At 37.8% G+C, this 14,734-nt stretch overlaps 1 protein-coding gene across 2 annotated transcripts in view; it reads right to left on the bottom strand.

Moving 5' to 3' along the window:
* Positions 1 to 14,734, bottom strand: part of Pcmtd1 (protein-L-isoaspartate (D-aspartate) O-methyltransferase domain containing 1) — a 91,814-nt gene that overhangs the window by 25,966 nt on the left and 51,114 nt on the right. For both annotated transcript variants that reach the window (XM_028855155.2, XM_028855156.2), the window contains one exon: positions 201 to 303. In XM_028855155.2, coding sequence (XP_028710988.1) covers positions 201 to 303 — 103 coding nt within the window. The remainder of the gene's footprint in view (positions 1 to 200; positions 304 to 14,734) is intronic.

Genomic DNA, 14,734 nt, shown 5'->3' with positions numbered 1-14,734 from the left:
GTCAGTAACCACATATTATCTAGCTATAATTTAATAAAAAATTACATGGTAACTTTCCTATTTCTTTCTCATTACATAGCACAAAGATTTCTGCTGTATCCACTTAACCAGAATCAATAAGCTGATATCATTGAAAAACAGGCATACTACACATATTTATTAATTTCTCTCACATCAAAACTACAGGTATAAATACTTACTTATCAAAGCTATCGCTATTTTTGATGAAGCTCTCCAGTTTTTCCTTGGCATATTCCACCACATCTGAATGAAGTTCAATTCCATGATTTATTCCAAAAGGTCCTGTAATTGTAGCAGCATTTTTACAATTTTAATGGTGTGCTCCCAGAGTTCTAATTTGTTTACTTATCTATCAAGTAGCATTAAATGAATATAAGAAGTATGCAACCATGTACAGCTGGATTTTCAAGTTGAATGGAAACCTGTTTACGTTGCTTCCATGTAGTAATAGGGAGGAGTGGAATTCACCTGTTTCTGTGATGGGGAAGAGAGATCGAGTGCAGAAGTGAAGAGAGATTGACAGGCTGAAACCTATAGGTCTCTAAAGACAGTTTTTTGGCAGGACACTATGGTCAAAATAATCACATACCCACATATCCCCAGGTTTAAAGGGTGGTGGTGCTGCTCTGCAGTGCTGAAGCTGGAACCAGACCTTGCCCTAGTCAGTGCTCTGCACCTCCAGCGCACTGTTTTGCTAACTAGCTTACTCAAGTCACTATGTAGTCCAGGCTAGTCTCTAACTTGTGATTCTCCTGCTTCCACTTCCTGAGAAGGGAGGGGAAATACACATGCAATTAAAGTTTGAAGCTTTACCCAAATCTTAACTTATTGATTCAAAATCTGATGGTTCTCAGATGTGTTGTTAAAAGTTCCAGCAAACTTCATGCTTTTCACACTACACTCTTTTTACACATGATGGTGGCTGGCTGGAGAGACCTCCCAAGAAAAGGGCTGGAGGCAAGGGCTTTCTCAGTGCTTGCTATAATTGGCAGCTGATACTGAGATCTAGAACTTGTTATTTTCTAAAGTTACTACTACACACCCTGTGTGTCCATTATCCTCACAAAGGTAATACTTGATTGCAGTGGATGATGCAAGATCTCTTCACTGTCGGAAATGGAGCCGAACAGGTTTTGTGCTCTACATTCTCTTACTCTCATCTAAGAAGTTCCCTATGAAGGTTGTGTTTTCTTCTTGTTGTTTTGGATACAGAGTCTCTCTATGTAGTACCCAACTATTCTTGAATTTAAAGATTCTCCTGCTTTTGCCTCTGCAGTGCTGGAATTAAAGGTGTGTGCTACTTTTCCCAGATTATTAATTTTCCTTAAGGAATCTGTAACTGGGTATCCTCTACAGTCTGTCACAACACAATGCATATCAGACTTGTTTCTACCAACCACTAAAAACTTTAAAGTCACAAGAAAAAGTCAACTACAAATAATTAAATTTAGCTGTTCCAAGAGTACAAAAGAACTGAAACAAAATACTCATACAGTCTTCAATACAACTATCAAATGTATATAATGCTTTCTCGTGCTAGATTGCTATAACATTATTTTTAGTTGTTTAAAAAAACAGAAAACTCATTTCTACTTAGAGAATGTATTTAGACACAAAAGTTAAATCAAAAGAAAATCTGACTCAGCAAACATAACAGGATTAATTTCCTTTTTTTCCAGTTAGGTGTTTTGTTTTGGGGGTTAGGGGGAGGGTGTGCCGAGACAAGGTTGTATGTAAAGCCCAAGCTGGCACTGACTGTTACACAATGGAGAGAGACCTCAGGAGCTGGTCCTGTCACTACCTCTCAAGTAATGGGATTACATCACCATGCCAACTATTCTGAAATGTTTTTAAAAGTGAACAAACTAAAGCAATCATAAATACTTCTTTTCTGTTTCCTTACGTATAAACTGGTAAGCCTTTATCTGAAAAGTGGAACTTCAGTTTAACATCACTTACTACTTCCTAAGACTATAAACAGTAAAATGAAGATTCATTAAATAAAAAAAAAATAATAAAAACAACTCCATCCAAAATTATACATAGAATCCTCTACATGGTAATGTCACTGTTTAACACATAATCAATCTGAGCATCTTGAGAACTTCAGTTTCCAAAGGAGTGAATACATGTGGGAGAAAGTTCAGCTTAAAAGCTCAGAGGGAAGTCAAGTAGATAAAGGAGGGACTATGATTAAAGTATATTATAATTCATGGAAATTGCCCTGTGCAATCTATACAATAGAATAATGAGTATTTGCTTTAAAGCTTATTCAAGTTAAAGCTGCCTTGACAGTCACCTATAATTGAAGCTGGTGAGTAGAAAAGTTTTTGCTGGTGCTTCCATAAAATGGCATTTTTAAAACTGCAGCCATCAGTAGTTGAAACTGTTTAAGAGTAGTCTTCACCCTGTTCTGATCTGCCTATAGATATAGAACACTTACATCAGCCACTTGTTTCTTTCAAGTATCATCTTCATGTTTAACTTAAAATAATAATTACTAAAAATTAAAGTTTAAAGGTTAATATCAAACTACAATCACTTAATAATGCATAGTAAGGAAAACACTGTTCTACCACATTAATCTCATTTTGCTTCTACCTATGATCCACTAAGGCAAAATCTGTAAGAAACTTGTACTTCCATTAAGATTTTAGGTATACTTTTCATACATTTTATGCAAAAGATTAAGGCTGCATACATAAGACATGAACAAAAATATTGCCAGCATTCTATAGTTCCTGTAAGACCAAGTACAAAAGCTAAAAATCTGGAAATGAGGGTTCCCATTCCAATTTCTAGCTGCCTAATTTACATAAGCATCTAGACTTGAGACTAGGTCAAAAGGACAAAGAGAGGCTGCTCCTCACTTAAAGATGCTTCCATTACTGTCTGAAAACAAGTTATCAACTTTAAGAAATAAGGTTGAAACGTAAGGAAATTCTTTTTTTTTTTTGATGTTATAATATGATTACATTATTTCTCCCTTTCCTTTCTATTCTTCTAAACCTTACACTCTCACACTCTTACAAGTCCATGGCCTTTTCCCATTAATTGTTGTTACATGCATACATTACACATAGCAAATATAGTACATATATATGTTGTTACATACATACAATACACATAGCAAATCTAGTACATATATTCTTAAACACATAAACACAACCTTCTCAGTTTATATAATGTTACTTATATGTATGTTTTCATTCTTGACTACTTAGTATTGGAGAACGAATTGGTGTGATCTTTCCTGGAGAAGACTATTTCTCCCACTCTCAGTATTCTTTTTTTTTTTTTGGTTTTTCGAGACAGGGTTTCTCTGTGCAGCTTTGCGCCTTTCCTGGAGCTCACTTGGTAGCCCAGGCTGGCCTCGAACTCACAGAGATCTGCCTGGCTCTGCCTCCCGAGTGCTGGGATTAAAGGCGTGCGCCACCAATGCCCGGCTATACTCTCAGTATTCTTGAGGGAAGACTTTTATTTATTTATTTAGTTTTATTTTATGTGCATTGATGTTTTGTCTGCACATACCTCTGTGTGAGGATGTCAGATCCCCTGGAACTAGAGTTACAGACAGTAGACTGCTGCCATGTGGATAACACGGGTCCTCTGGAGGAGTAGCCAGTGTTCGTGGCCACTGCGCAATCTCTCCAGTCCCATCTTAAGGGAATTCCTTAATGTTTCCTCACCTAGCTTGTTTTTCATATTATCTTAATAAAAGACAGTTAATAGTTTCAGGAGTAGAGTGTAGGGTGGTCCAGCTGTAACCCCAGCATTCAGCAGACTAGGACAACAAGATCGAGTTTGACGCCTCAACTACATAACACACCAGACACAAAAGGTTTGTTTTCCAGTAAGGACTTTTTTCACAAAACAATATAAATATACACAAAGAGCACATTACTAATAGCTAATACAAACATTTGTTTTAAAATGGAATTGTTTAATTTTAAAGTAACACGAATGCATATCTTTATCAATTAATAATCAAGGAATCATTAACATTGAAGTAAATTTAAAAGATAAAATACATAATAAAAGGCAGAATTCAGGGACAGCCAAGTGCATGTGCTGCTCTTGCAGAAGACCCAGATTCAGTTCCCAGCACCTATGCTGAGCAGCTCTCAACCCCTGTAACTCAAGCTCCAAGGAGATCTGATACCTCTGGCCTCCACAGTCACCTGCACTCTCATAAACATACTCAGAGGCCAGCAGACACAAAGACACAGACACACACAGAGACACACACACACTTAAAAACAATGATATAAAAAAAAAGGCAGAGCTGAAAAAGCAATGTTACTATATTCACAGAATGTTCTCTCAAGCAGAACACATCAAGTTGTCATGAATGTTCAATGGTGCTGATAGTTACAACTCACACTTCATGTCTTCTGAAAGAGAACCACAGGAAAATAAGACACAGGAAACTATGAAGGCACAGCTAGTGGGTTCTGAAAAGAGACTGAAAGGTCTAGGGTAGGAAGAACCATCTCATCATTATACACCATTAAAATGTGTGTTTGCCCCATATATATATATATATACAAAACCTATCAACAAAAGCAACAGGCTAGGGCTGAGGAGATGGTTTAGGTAAAGGCTTTGCTGTGCAAGTGTGGGGAACCTGAATCCCCAGAACCTATGTAAATCCAGGCTCCTTAGCTTGTCTGCAATCCCAGTGTTCCTACTGCAGATGTAAGGCAGAGCAAGAACCCCAGAAGCTCACAGTCAATTAGCCTGGCTTTGCAGCAATGAACAACAAAGATCCTATCTCAAACAATGGGAATGGTGAAAACAAACACCAGAGGCTGTCCTCTGACCACTACAATCACGCCATGGTATACATGTACCACACCCCATCCTACCCACACACAAAATGTTAAAGCCACACATGCTTCAAGGTCATCTTCAGTTATATGCCAAGGCCAACATGGGTTACATGAGAACCCGTCACAGGAAGAGAGAAAAGAGAGGATAAAAGAAATGGGGGGCGGGGGGAGATTACCAATGTTTATATTTTTTTAAAAGTATTACCATATACATCAAACACAACAGTAAAAGTTGCCAAGGGAGAAAAAAAGAAACAGTACTCTAGATGAAATGCAAATATAACTTTGTATTCAATACATCTGGATGTTACTTATTCACATAAGCCAAGGAAGAAAAAAATTTATGAAATAAGGCTTCATTTCTATAATATACAGTTTTAAAGAGATGCAACTTTTTTTTTTGGGGGGGGGGTTCAAGGCAGGGTTTCTCTGTGTAGCTTTGCGCCTCTCCTGGATCTCACTCTGTAGACCAGGCTGGCCTTGAACTCAGAGATCCGCCTGCCTCTGCCTCCCGAGTGCTGGGATTAAAGGTGTGTGCCACCACTGCCCGGCAGTTGATGCAACTTTTAACAATTAACTTTTAAAGAGAAAATAGAGTCAGTTTATTAAAACAAGTAAGAGTTACTAAGAAAGATCTAGTTATTCCATATATTAGAAATTATTTTTAAGACTTACTGAAGCTCATTTATCATAAATAACAAAATTCTAATGCAATAAACTCTAAATACCAATTATCTTTTAACAACTGTACCTAGCCCTAACCAGCTCATTTATACATCAGTTAGTCAATGATTAAAGTATATATGTAAAGATCAATGACACTAGGTAAAATGCAGCAACTATTTTCTACTTATAGCTGTGTCACCTTCATGTGACATTCCACAGTCGGACAATGAGATGTGGTACTACAGACACCTGTTTGACAGCCATCAAGGAAACCCAAAAACTTTACATTACAAGAATGAGGCTCACTTGGCTGTTAGCATTTTCTAGAATGCTAATCCATAAAACAAAGCCCAAACAAAAAGGACTCCCTAACACATACCTGTAAGAATTGAAGGGAGGAAATGACCAGATCTACAATTTCAGCTAAAAACACTACGGCCAAACAGCACTGCATGGCTGTTCTTCTTCCCCATGGAGCAAACTAGGATTAGTAAATTACTTCCTGAAGACTATTTCTAGAAGGCATCCTGAGGATCTGCCACTGCTTACTTAAAAAAGCCTCATTGGCTGTGAACTGTAGCATAGGTAACAAACCATCAGAAACTAGGATGTGCCCCATCCCTACATACAGACTGGTCAGCAACACAAGCAACTACCTAAATGGAGTTCTAACCATTATGGCACAGGAATAACTTAAAAGCAGGCAAAATTTGACCTGTTAAAAGCCATCATGCCTGGGTCCTACCGCAGACAGGCCAAAGGCAACCCTCTGGGTCTTGGCCTGGTCAGGCTCAAGTAATAACATACAACTATCCCCTTCTAATTATTATACAAAGTCCAATCTGGCTTTCTAAATGAATTGATGGCAATTCAAGCTAGTCTTGAATTCTCAGTAATCTTCTTGCTTCTAGATGGGATTTTAGGCATGTATCACCATGCCCAGCTCAGCCTGATTCTTAAAGATAATTTGTACCATTCAAATCTCTATGCTCATTTGTAAAGTAATACCAAGACTTAACAACTACTAATATAAAAGCATTTTTGGCTAAACCTTAAAATTTACCATAACAGGGAGTAGATGAAATGGTTATTTGGTTTCTATGAAACCAATATAAAGTTAATGATATTAAAATACACATATAAAGCCAGGCAGTGGTAGCGCTCGCCTTTAATCCCAGCACTTGGGAGGCAGAGGCAGATGGATCTCTGTGAGTCATAGGCCAGCCTGATCTACAAAGCTAGTTCGAGGACAGGCTCCAAAGCTACAGAGCAACCCTGTCTTGAAAAACAAAAAACAAAAACAAACAAACAAACAAAAAAACCCACATATAAAATACCTTTTAATAAATTACATTAGCAGTAACTCTAGTTATATAAGACTTTAGGAAGTGTAAAACTAAAATTGTAGATCATAGATCACAACAGGTAAAAAGTGAATTATAAATGCCAACAATGTGTCAAAACATAAACAGTCAGGTTAAGTAGCACATGCATATAATCCTAGTACCTGGGAAGTAAAAGCAGGAGGATCAGGAGTTCAAGATCACTCTTAGCTACATAGCAAAATATTTGAGCAAATTGTGTAAAGATGTGTTGTTTTTATCTTGCCAGCCTAAGGCACCTGATTGGTTTAGTAAAGAGCTGAATGGCCAATAGCTAGGCAGGAGAAGTTAGGCAGGACTTCTGGGCAGGGATAAAAATTCTGGATGAATCTAGGCACATGAAGGAGACACCAGCAAGACAGCAACAGAGTCAGACATACAGAATGGAAGAAGGGTAAACAGTCATTTGGCAGAATGTAGATTAACAGAAACAAGTTAAATTAAGTTGTAAGAACTACACAGAAACAAGCCTAAGCTAAAGGTCAAGCTTTCATAATTAATAGTACGTCTCTATGTCATTATTTGTCGGCTGGCAATGCAGAGAAAATTTGATGAGAGAGTTTGATATATCTGGTGCCCAACGTCTGGCACATCTATCCACATTGGGCCTGAAAAAGCTGAAAAAAAGTTCGGAACACAAAGTCAGACCTCTTGGTGACCACGGTCTCTTAGGCTTGGCGCTCACAGGGTATAGAGGCATGGTTCCTTTAAGAGGCTCTGCTGTACAGCTGAGCACTTGAGCAGCTGGCACACTACTTGGGCGGGAGACTAGATAGAAACACCTGCCTCAGTGCAGACAACTTCCCAGCGCTGTGACAGTGGGCACAGCAGTAGCCTAGCAGTTTAAGGTTTGGCTCATGTGGTCAGAGAAACACTGCAGATGAGAAAAAATGCCAGATCTAGGCCAAAAGACCACCTAACAGGTACAGTATGCTTGAAAATGTGCTTAGGTGATGAAGAAAAGAAAATGGGTATAGATGTCATAGAAAAATAAATAGTTTAAACATAATAAAGTCTTTAAAGAAAGAGTAAGTAACATAATTAAACCAGTCTATATATTTTAAGGATATTTTAAAACTTCAGATGGGAAGTCAGGAAATGTGTTGCGTTGGAGGAAAAAGTCATAGCTTTTGTTTCCTATGGAAACAAAACTAAGCAAAGGTAGTTAGATTCAAGGATCTCTTTCTGAAAACATTAACAAAGGGATATAGGAATGATTATTTAATCTACTTTTAAACTAAAAGGTAACTAGTAATCTCAAAATTTATAAAGATCAGATTTGACTGGGTGAGACCTCCTGAAAATCTTGGCTACAGACATGAAGGAAAAACAAGAAAAACTACAAGACAAGTGACAAATAGGCTGGTTCCTCTGCATGGGAACAGCTCTGAGATTGGATGAGACATGATAAATCTTGTTAGCTAGAGTCCTTATAGCCAGAAGTTTCTCCAGTCCCACCCAGCACCATGGTCCCGCAGCTGCTTATAAAATAATCACTCAGAGGCTTAATTACAAATTGTATGAACAATGGCTTAAGTTTCCTGCTAGCTAGCTCTATCATCTTAAATTAACCCGTTTCTATTGCCACATGGCTGGGCATTACCAGTCTACTGGCATGTTGCTCCTTGGGCAGCAGGCTGGCATCTCTCCTGTCCCTGCCTTTCTTCTTCCTGTCTCTCTCTTAGATTTCCCACCTAGCTATAACCTAACTTGCCATAGGCCAGAGCAGCTTCTTTATTAACCAATCGTAGCAACACATATTGACAGCATACAGAAAGACCATCCCACAGCAAGTCCTCATGACATTATAATATGCCATCTTTCATACAGCATGGATGGAGAATTATATTACAGTCTGGATATGCAGTCCAAAGGGACTTATAGAGTTGACAGATACCTTTTACCTGCTCAAACATGAAACAAAACATCTTTAGCTGCCTTGTACACAACATACATTCCGTACCTGTGGTAATGCAGATGTATGTTACCCTTAACATTTTTCAGGAAAAAAAGGACCAGACAGTAATACAGAGAAGTAGCCCAGGTGATCCAGTCTCTCAGAAAGCCTGTTTCAGCTTCCTCAAAATTCTACATCCAGAATAACTTCAAAGTGGTTAGCTGAGATGGTAGAGCCTCATAGACTATTCCAGTCAGGACTTCAGATAAGTCCTGCACATTCCAATCACACTGAGACTGGACAACCGCTAGCTCAGGACTTGACCATTATCTTAATTTTCTCAGGGTCCCCTAACAATGTTGTTGCCCCCAACATCAGCATTTTAAGAACACAATGCCCACATTCCCAAGAGGTGAGGTGGCTGATTTTTCGTCATTCAGTGAGTTATGGATGTTTATCATCGTTTGGGGGATTGGTTGAAAGTTGTTATTGGTCATGGTCAGGGGGAAAAAAAAACTGAGCAAAGGTGGTTAGATTCAAGGATCTCTTTCTGAAAACATTAACAAGGGGATACAGGAATGATAGGATAAAGAAGTAGATTATTTAATCTACTTTTAAACTATAAAGCAACTATTAATCTCAAATATTTTATACTGGTATAGATTTTTATATATTGACACAAATTTAACATTATTTTTATTTTATATTTTGTACTCAAGGGATTTTTGCATATTGATACATCTAAGGTTATTTTTGTTACATTATATATACATATATGTGTGTATATATATATATATATATATATTTAAAAATTTAATGTGAAGTTCTAGTCCTTGAAAGCTATTATTGCAAACTGTTTTGGATAATTAAGAAATGCAGATTAGTAGTTAATCATCTATAACAATCACAATTATAGTCATGTTCGGTATGTTTTTAAGGTCAAACATATATTTTAGATAGACAAGTAGTCCTCAAACACTTTGGAGATCTACAGAATATGCCATTTAAGATTTTTTAATAACATGGCTTTTCATGACAATGAGATACATCTGCTTCTGGCAGCACCAATCTACTTCAAAGAAGATGATGGGCATCAAAGAACCTCCATATGGAGTTTGCTTTCTATGTGGTAAAGCTAGCCATTGGACAAGAAACTGCCCTTGCCTCGGCTGTTGAAAATATGCTATAAAAACTGGACAAGCAGGACACGAAAGTAGGTGACTGCTGAACTTTGCCAAAACAAGGTAGGACAGTCCTTCAAAATTCCTGCTTCACAGGAAAGTCTGTCAGATATTCTAGATCTGTAAGCCAAAGATGGATGCCCCAACATTGCATAAGAACCTTGGGTGACTGTCCCAGCAGCCAAATGTCTCCGTCATTTCTATAGTTTGGGAAGTTACTTGCTCTGCATTTCCTGTTCAGTAAGGTACTATTTTATCCTTCTCAGGTCTCTGATGGGATTGAAGACTAGAGAATTAGAACATCTTTATTAGTAAATTTAGAAAAGAAACTTACAAAGGAGATGTAAAGTTTATAAGGTTGAGAAACATAAAAGCTGAAGTTGTTTAAGAAAATAACTTAAGGTCTAAATGGATATTTTTATGCTGGTAATACAAGTTATGATAGAAAGTGTATAAAAGGTATAAAACTCTGAATTCATGAAGATGTGATAGTTTATCCAAAGTTGCCAAATACAAATGGACAGGACATTGTGAATGTAATCCTTACTTGATAATTGTTCTTACTATATACAGTTTTACTGTGTTAGAGTTAAAACTTTTCCTTTTCATTCAGACAAAAAGGGGAAAAGTTGCAGGATATTTGAGCAAACTGTGTAACGATGTTACTGTTTTACCTAGCTTGCCTCAGGCACCTGACTATTGTAATAGAGAGCTGAATGACCAATAGCTAGGCAGTAGAGGTAAGGCGGGACTTCCAGGCATAGAGAGGAACTCGGATGAACCTAGGCATGTGAGGAAGACACCAGTGAGACACTGAGGGAGTGTCAGTCCTACAGATGGAGGAGAGGTTAAAAAGCCACATGGCAGAATGTAGATTAATAGAAACAGGCTAATTTATGTTATGTGAGCTAGCTAGGAACAATCCTAAGCTAAAAGCTTAGCTTTCAATAATTAATAATAAGTCTCTGTGTTGTTTTCAGGTTGGTGGTCCAAAGAAAGTCTGAGAGCTTGCTAACCTCAATGCCAACCTAAACTACATGGGCTATATTCACCACAATAAAATTAGACATGTGGGTAGATGTGTGTGTGTGTGTGTGTGTGTGTGTGTGTGTGTGTGTGTGTGTCTGTGTGTGTGTTTCTCAAAGTTCTTCACATTCTATCTAACACTGATTAAAGACAACTACTGCCTATCTTTTCCTAAGTCTTGTCATGTAATAGTTTAGTGACTCTACAGATGAGAAACTTAATTCTCCCTTCTCTAGGTTTGGAAAGAACCTCAAGAAAAGGTCCTAGAACTTACTAACAACATCCAGAAAGGCACCAGACTCTTCTAAGTCTATGGATATAACTACTACTTCCTTCTTACTTCATTTTAATAATTTTTTTGGGGGGGGGACAGTGCCTCATGAGTTTTTTGTTGTTGTTACTGGCTTTTTGAGGCATGGTCTCATTGTAGTTAAGGCTGGCTTTGAACTCTTGATTTTGCTATGCAATTAACGATTTTCTTAAATTTATGATTCTCCTGCCTCCACCTCACATACATAATTTATGCAGCTTTATATCTTGAAACAAATTATTTTTAACAAAATCTATTTCCCCAGAATTTTCATTGGCTTTTCTTTCTTTTTTTTTAAATGGGACATTGTAAGGTAGCTCAGGCTGGCCTTCAACTTTAATCCCCCTGATTTGTGCTGGGTTACGAGAACCATTACAATGCCCACCTCACATTTAGTACACCTGAAAGCAACCAGGGTCAGCAATGACTGAAGCACTGTAATGTGGATTTACTGAGCAGAATGAAGAAGAGCTAATAAAAGCATTGCTATGATTCTCTACTGGGCATTCTCAGCAGCTGGTACCTATATTATATTATGTATAATGTAAATATTTCATGAAAATATGATAAATGAAAGAAATTGCAATCTATAACAAAACTAATATAAGAGTAAGTAAATCTTACAAATGAATATATTAGACTCAAAACTTATTTAATAGAAAAATCTTTAAAATTCATTAAATATTTTCTTTTTACCTGTAAGGCAAATTTTCTTGTTGCTTCAAGCCAACTATCATCCCTATAGACATCCACCACATAAATATTATTTAAAAATCCAGGTGTCTTTGGGGCTTTATGTTACTGTGGAAGTGGAAAGACGCTGAAGTAAAAGGAAGAAAAGGGGAAGCTATTTAAAAGTATGTCTTTTAATACTTTGGAGCTTTGAGCCCTGGAAATGACTTTGCTGCCTCCTCAACAACTTAAGATTAAAGAGGCTGATACTCAAGCCTCTACCTTCAGGAGTTTAGAAGAAAATTGCACCTTTCACCAAGGGAAACGGGAAAAAAAGAATGAGACTTTTGTAGTGTGTGGAAAAGAAATGAGGGAAGGATTGTGTTGAGAACAGGGTAATTTCTTGTGTACACTGAAGAAATAGAATGTGGACCACGTGTAAAGATGAAGACTGAGAGTACTCTCCAAGTACATGCCCAGACCTGGGTAGGTATACTCTGAAGTTGTGGAAACACATGGATCCTTTACATTCAAAGATACTCAAGGGATACAAATTGGCAAGGAAGAAGTCAAACTTTCACTATTTGCAGATGATATGATAGTATACATAAGTGACCCCAAAAACTCTACCAGGGAACTCCTACAGCTGATACACTCCTTCAGTAAAGTGGCAGGATACAAGATCAACTCAAAAAAATCAGTAGGCCTCCTATACACAAATGATAAAAGGGCTGAGAAAGAAGTCAGAGAAACATCACCCTTTACAATAGCCACAAATAATATAAAATACCTTGGGGTAACACTAACTAAACAAGTGAAGGACCTTTTTGATAAGAACTTTAAATCTCTAAAGAAAGGAATTGAAGAAGATATCAGAAAATGGAAGGATCTCCCATGCTCATGGATAGGTAGGATTAACAAAGTAAAAATGGCAATCTTATCAAAAGCAATCTACAGATTCAATGCAATCCCCATCAAAATCCCAACACAATTCTTCACTGACTTGGAAAGAAAAATACTCAACTTTATATGGAAAAACAAAAGACCCAGGATAGCTAAAAGAATCCTATATGATAAAGCAACCCTTGGAGGCATCATCATCCCTGACCTCAAACTCTACTATAGAGCCATAGTAATAAAAACAGCTTGGTACTGGTATAAAAACCGACATACGGACCAATGGAATCGAATTGAAGACCCTGACATTAATCCAAGCACATATGAACACCTAGTTTTTGACAAACGAGCCAAAACTATACAATGGAACAAAGAAAGTATCTTCAACAAATGGTGCTGGCATAACTGGATCTCAATATGTAAAAGATTACAAATAGATCCATATCTGTCACCATGCACAAAACTCAAGTCCAAGTGGATCAAAGACTTGAATATAAATCCAGTTACACTAAACTTAATAGAAAACAAAGTAGGAAGCACTCTTGAACGCATTGGCACCGGGGACCATTTCCTAAATAAAACACCAACAGCACAGACCCTGAGCACAACAATTAATAAATGGGACCTCTCAAAACTGAGAAGCTTTTGCAGGGCAAAAGACACAGTCAATAAGACAAAAAGACAGCCAACAGAATGGGAAAAGATCTTCACCAACCCCACATCTGACAGAGGATTGATCTCCACAATATATAAAGAACTCAAGAAACGAGACATCAAAATACTGAACAGTCCAATTAAAAAAATGGGCTAAAGAGCTAAACAGAGAATTCACAAAACAAGAACTACAAATGGCTGAAAGACATTTAAAGAAATGCTCAATATCCTTAATCATCAGAGAAATGCAAATCAAAATGACTCTGAGATACCACCTTACACCTGTTAGGATGGCTACGATCAAAAACACCAATGACACCAATGTTGGAGAGGATGTGGAGCAAAGGGAACACTCCTCCACTGTTGGTGGGAATGTAAACTTGTACAACCCCTGTGGAAATCAGTATGGCGGTTTCTCAGAAAATTAGGAATCGAACTACCTCAAGACCCAGCCATCCCACTCTTGGGCATATACCCAAGGAATGCTGATTCATGACATAAAGATACATGCTCAGCTATGTTCATAGCAGCACTATTTGTAATAGCCAGAACCTGGAAACAACCTAGATGCCCATCAACGAAAGAATGGATGAAAAAAATGTGGTACATATACACAATGGAGTACTACTCAGCAGAGAAAAACAATGAAAGCATGAAATTTGCAGGCAAATGGATGGATCTAGAAAAAATCATCCTGAGTGAGGTAACCCAAACCCAGAAAGACAGTCATGGTATGTACTCACTCATAAGTGGATTCTAGATATAAAATAAAGAACAATCATACCACAACCCATAGAACCATAGAGGCTATATATATAGCATGGAGGTCCCTAGGACGACTGTGGCTTATAATAAATTTCAGTTTTACTCAATTATTGAAAAAAAAATAGCCAAATGAATGGAAACACATGAACTATGAACCAAAGGCTGAGGGGCCCCCAGCTGGATCAGGCCCTCTGAATAGGTGAGACAGTTGATTGGCTTGATCAGTTTGGAAAGCAACTAGGCAATGGGACCAAGTCCTGTGCTCATTGCATGAGTTGGCTGTTTGAAACCTGGAGCTTATGCAGGGACACTTGGCTCAGTCTGGGAGGAAGGGACTGGACCTCCCTGGACTGAGTCTACCAGGTTGATTGCAGTCCTCGGGGGAGGACTTGTCCTGGAGGAGGTGGGAATGGAGGGTAGGCTGGGGGTAA

Source organism: Peromyscus leucopus, chromosome 2 (genome assembly GCF_004664715.2).
Source record: "Peromyscus leucopus breed LL Stock chromosome 2, UCI_PerLeu_2.1, whole genome shotgun sequence".
Taxonomy (NCBI): Eukaryota; Metazoa; Chordata; class Mammalia; order Rodentia; family Cricetidae; genus Peromyscus; species Peromyscus leucopus.
This window is presented reverse-complemented; position numbering and strand designations above follow the sequence as displayed.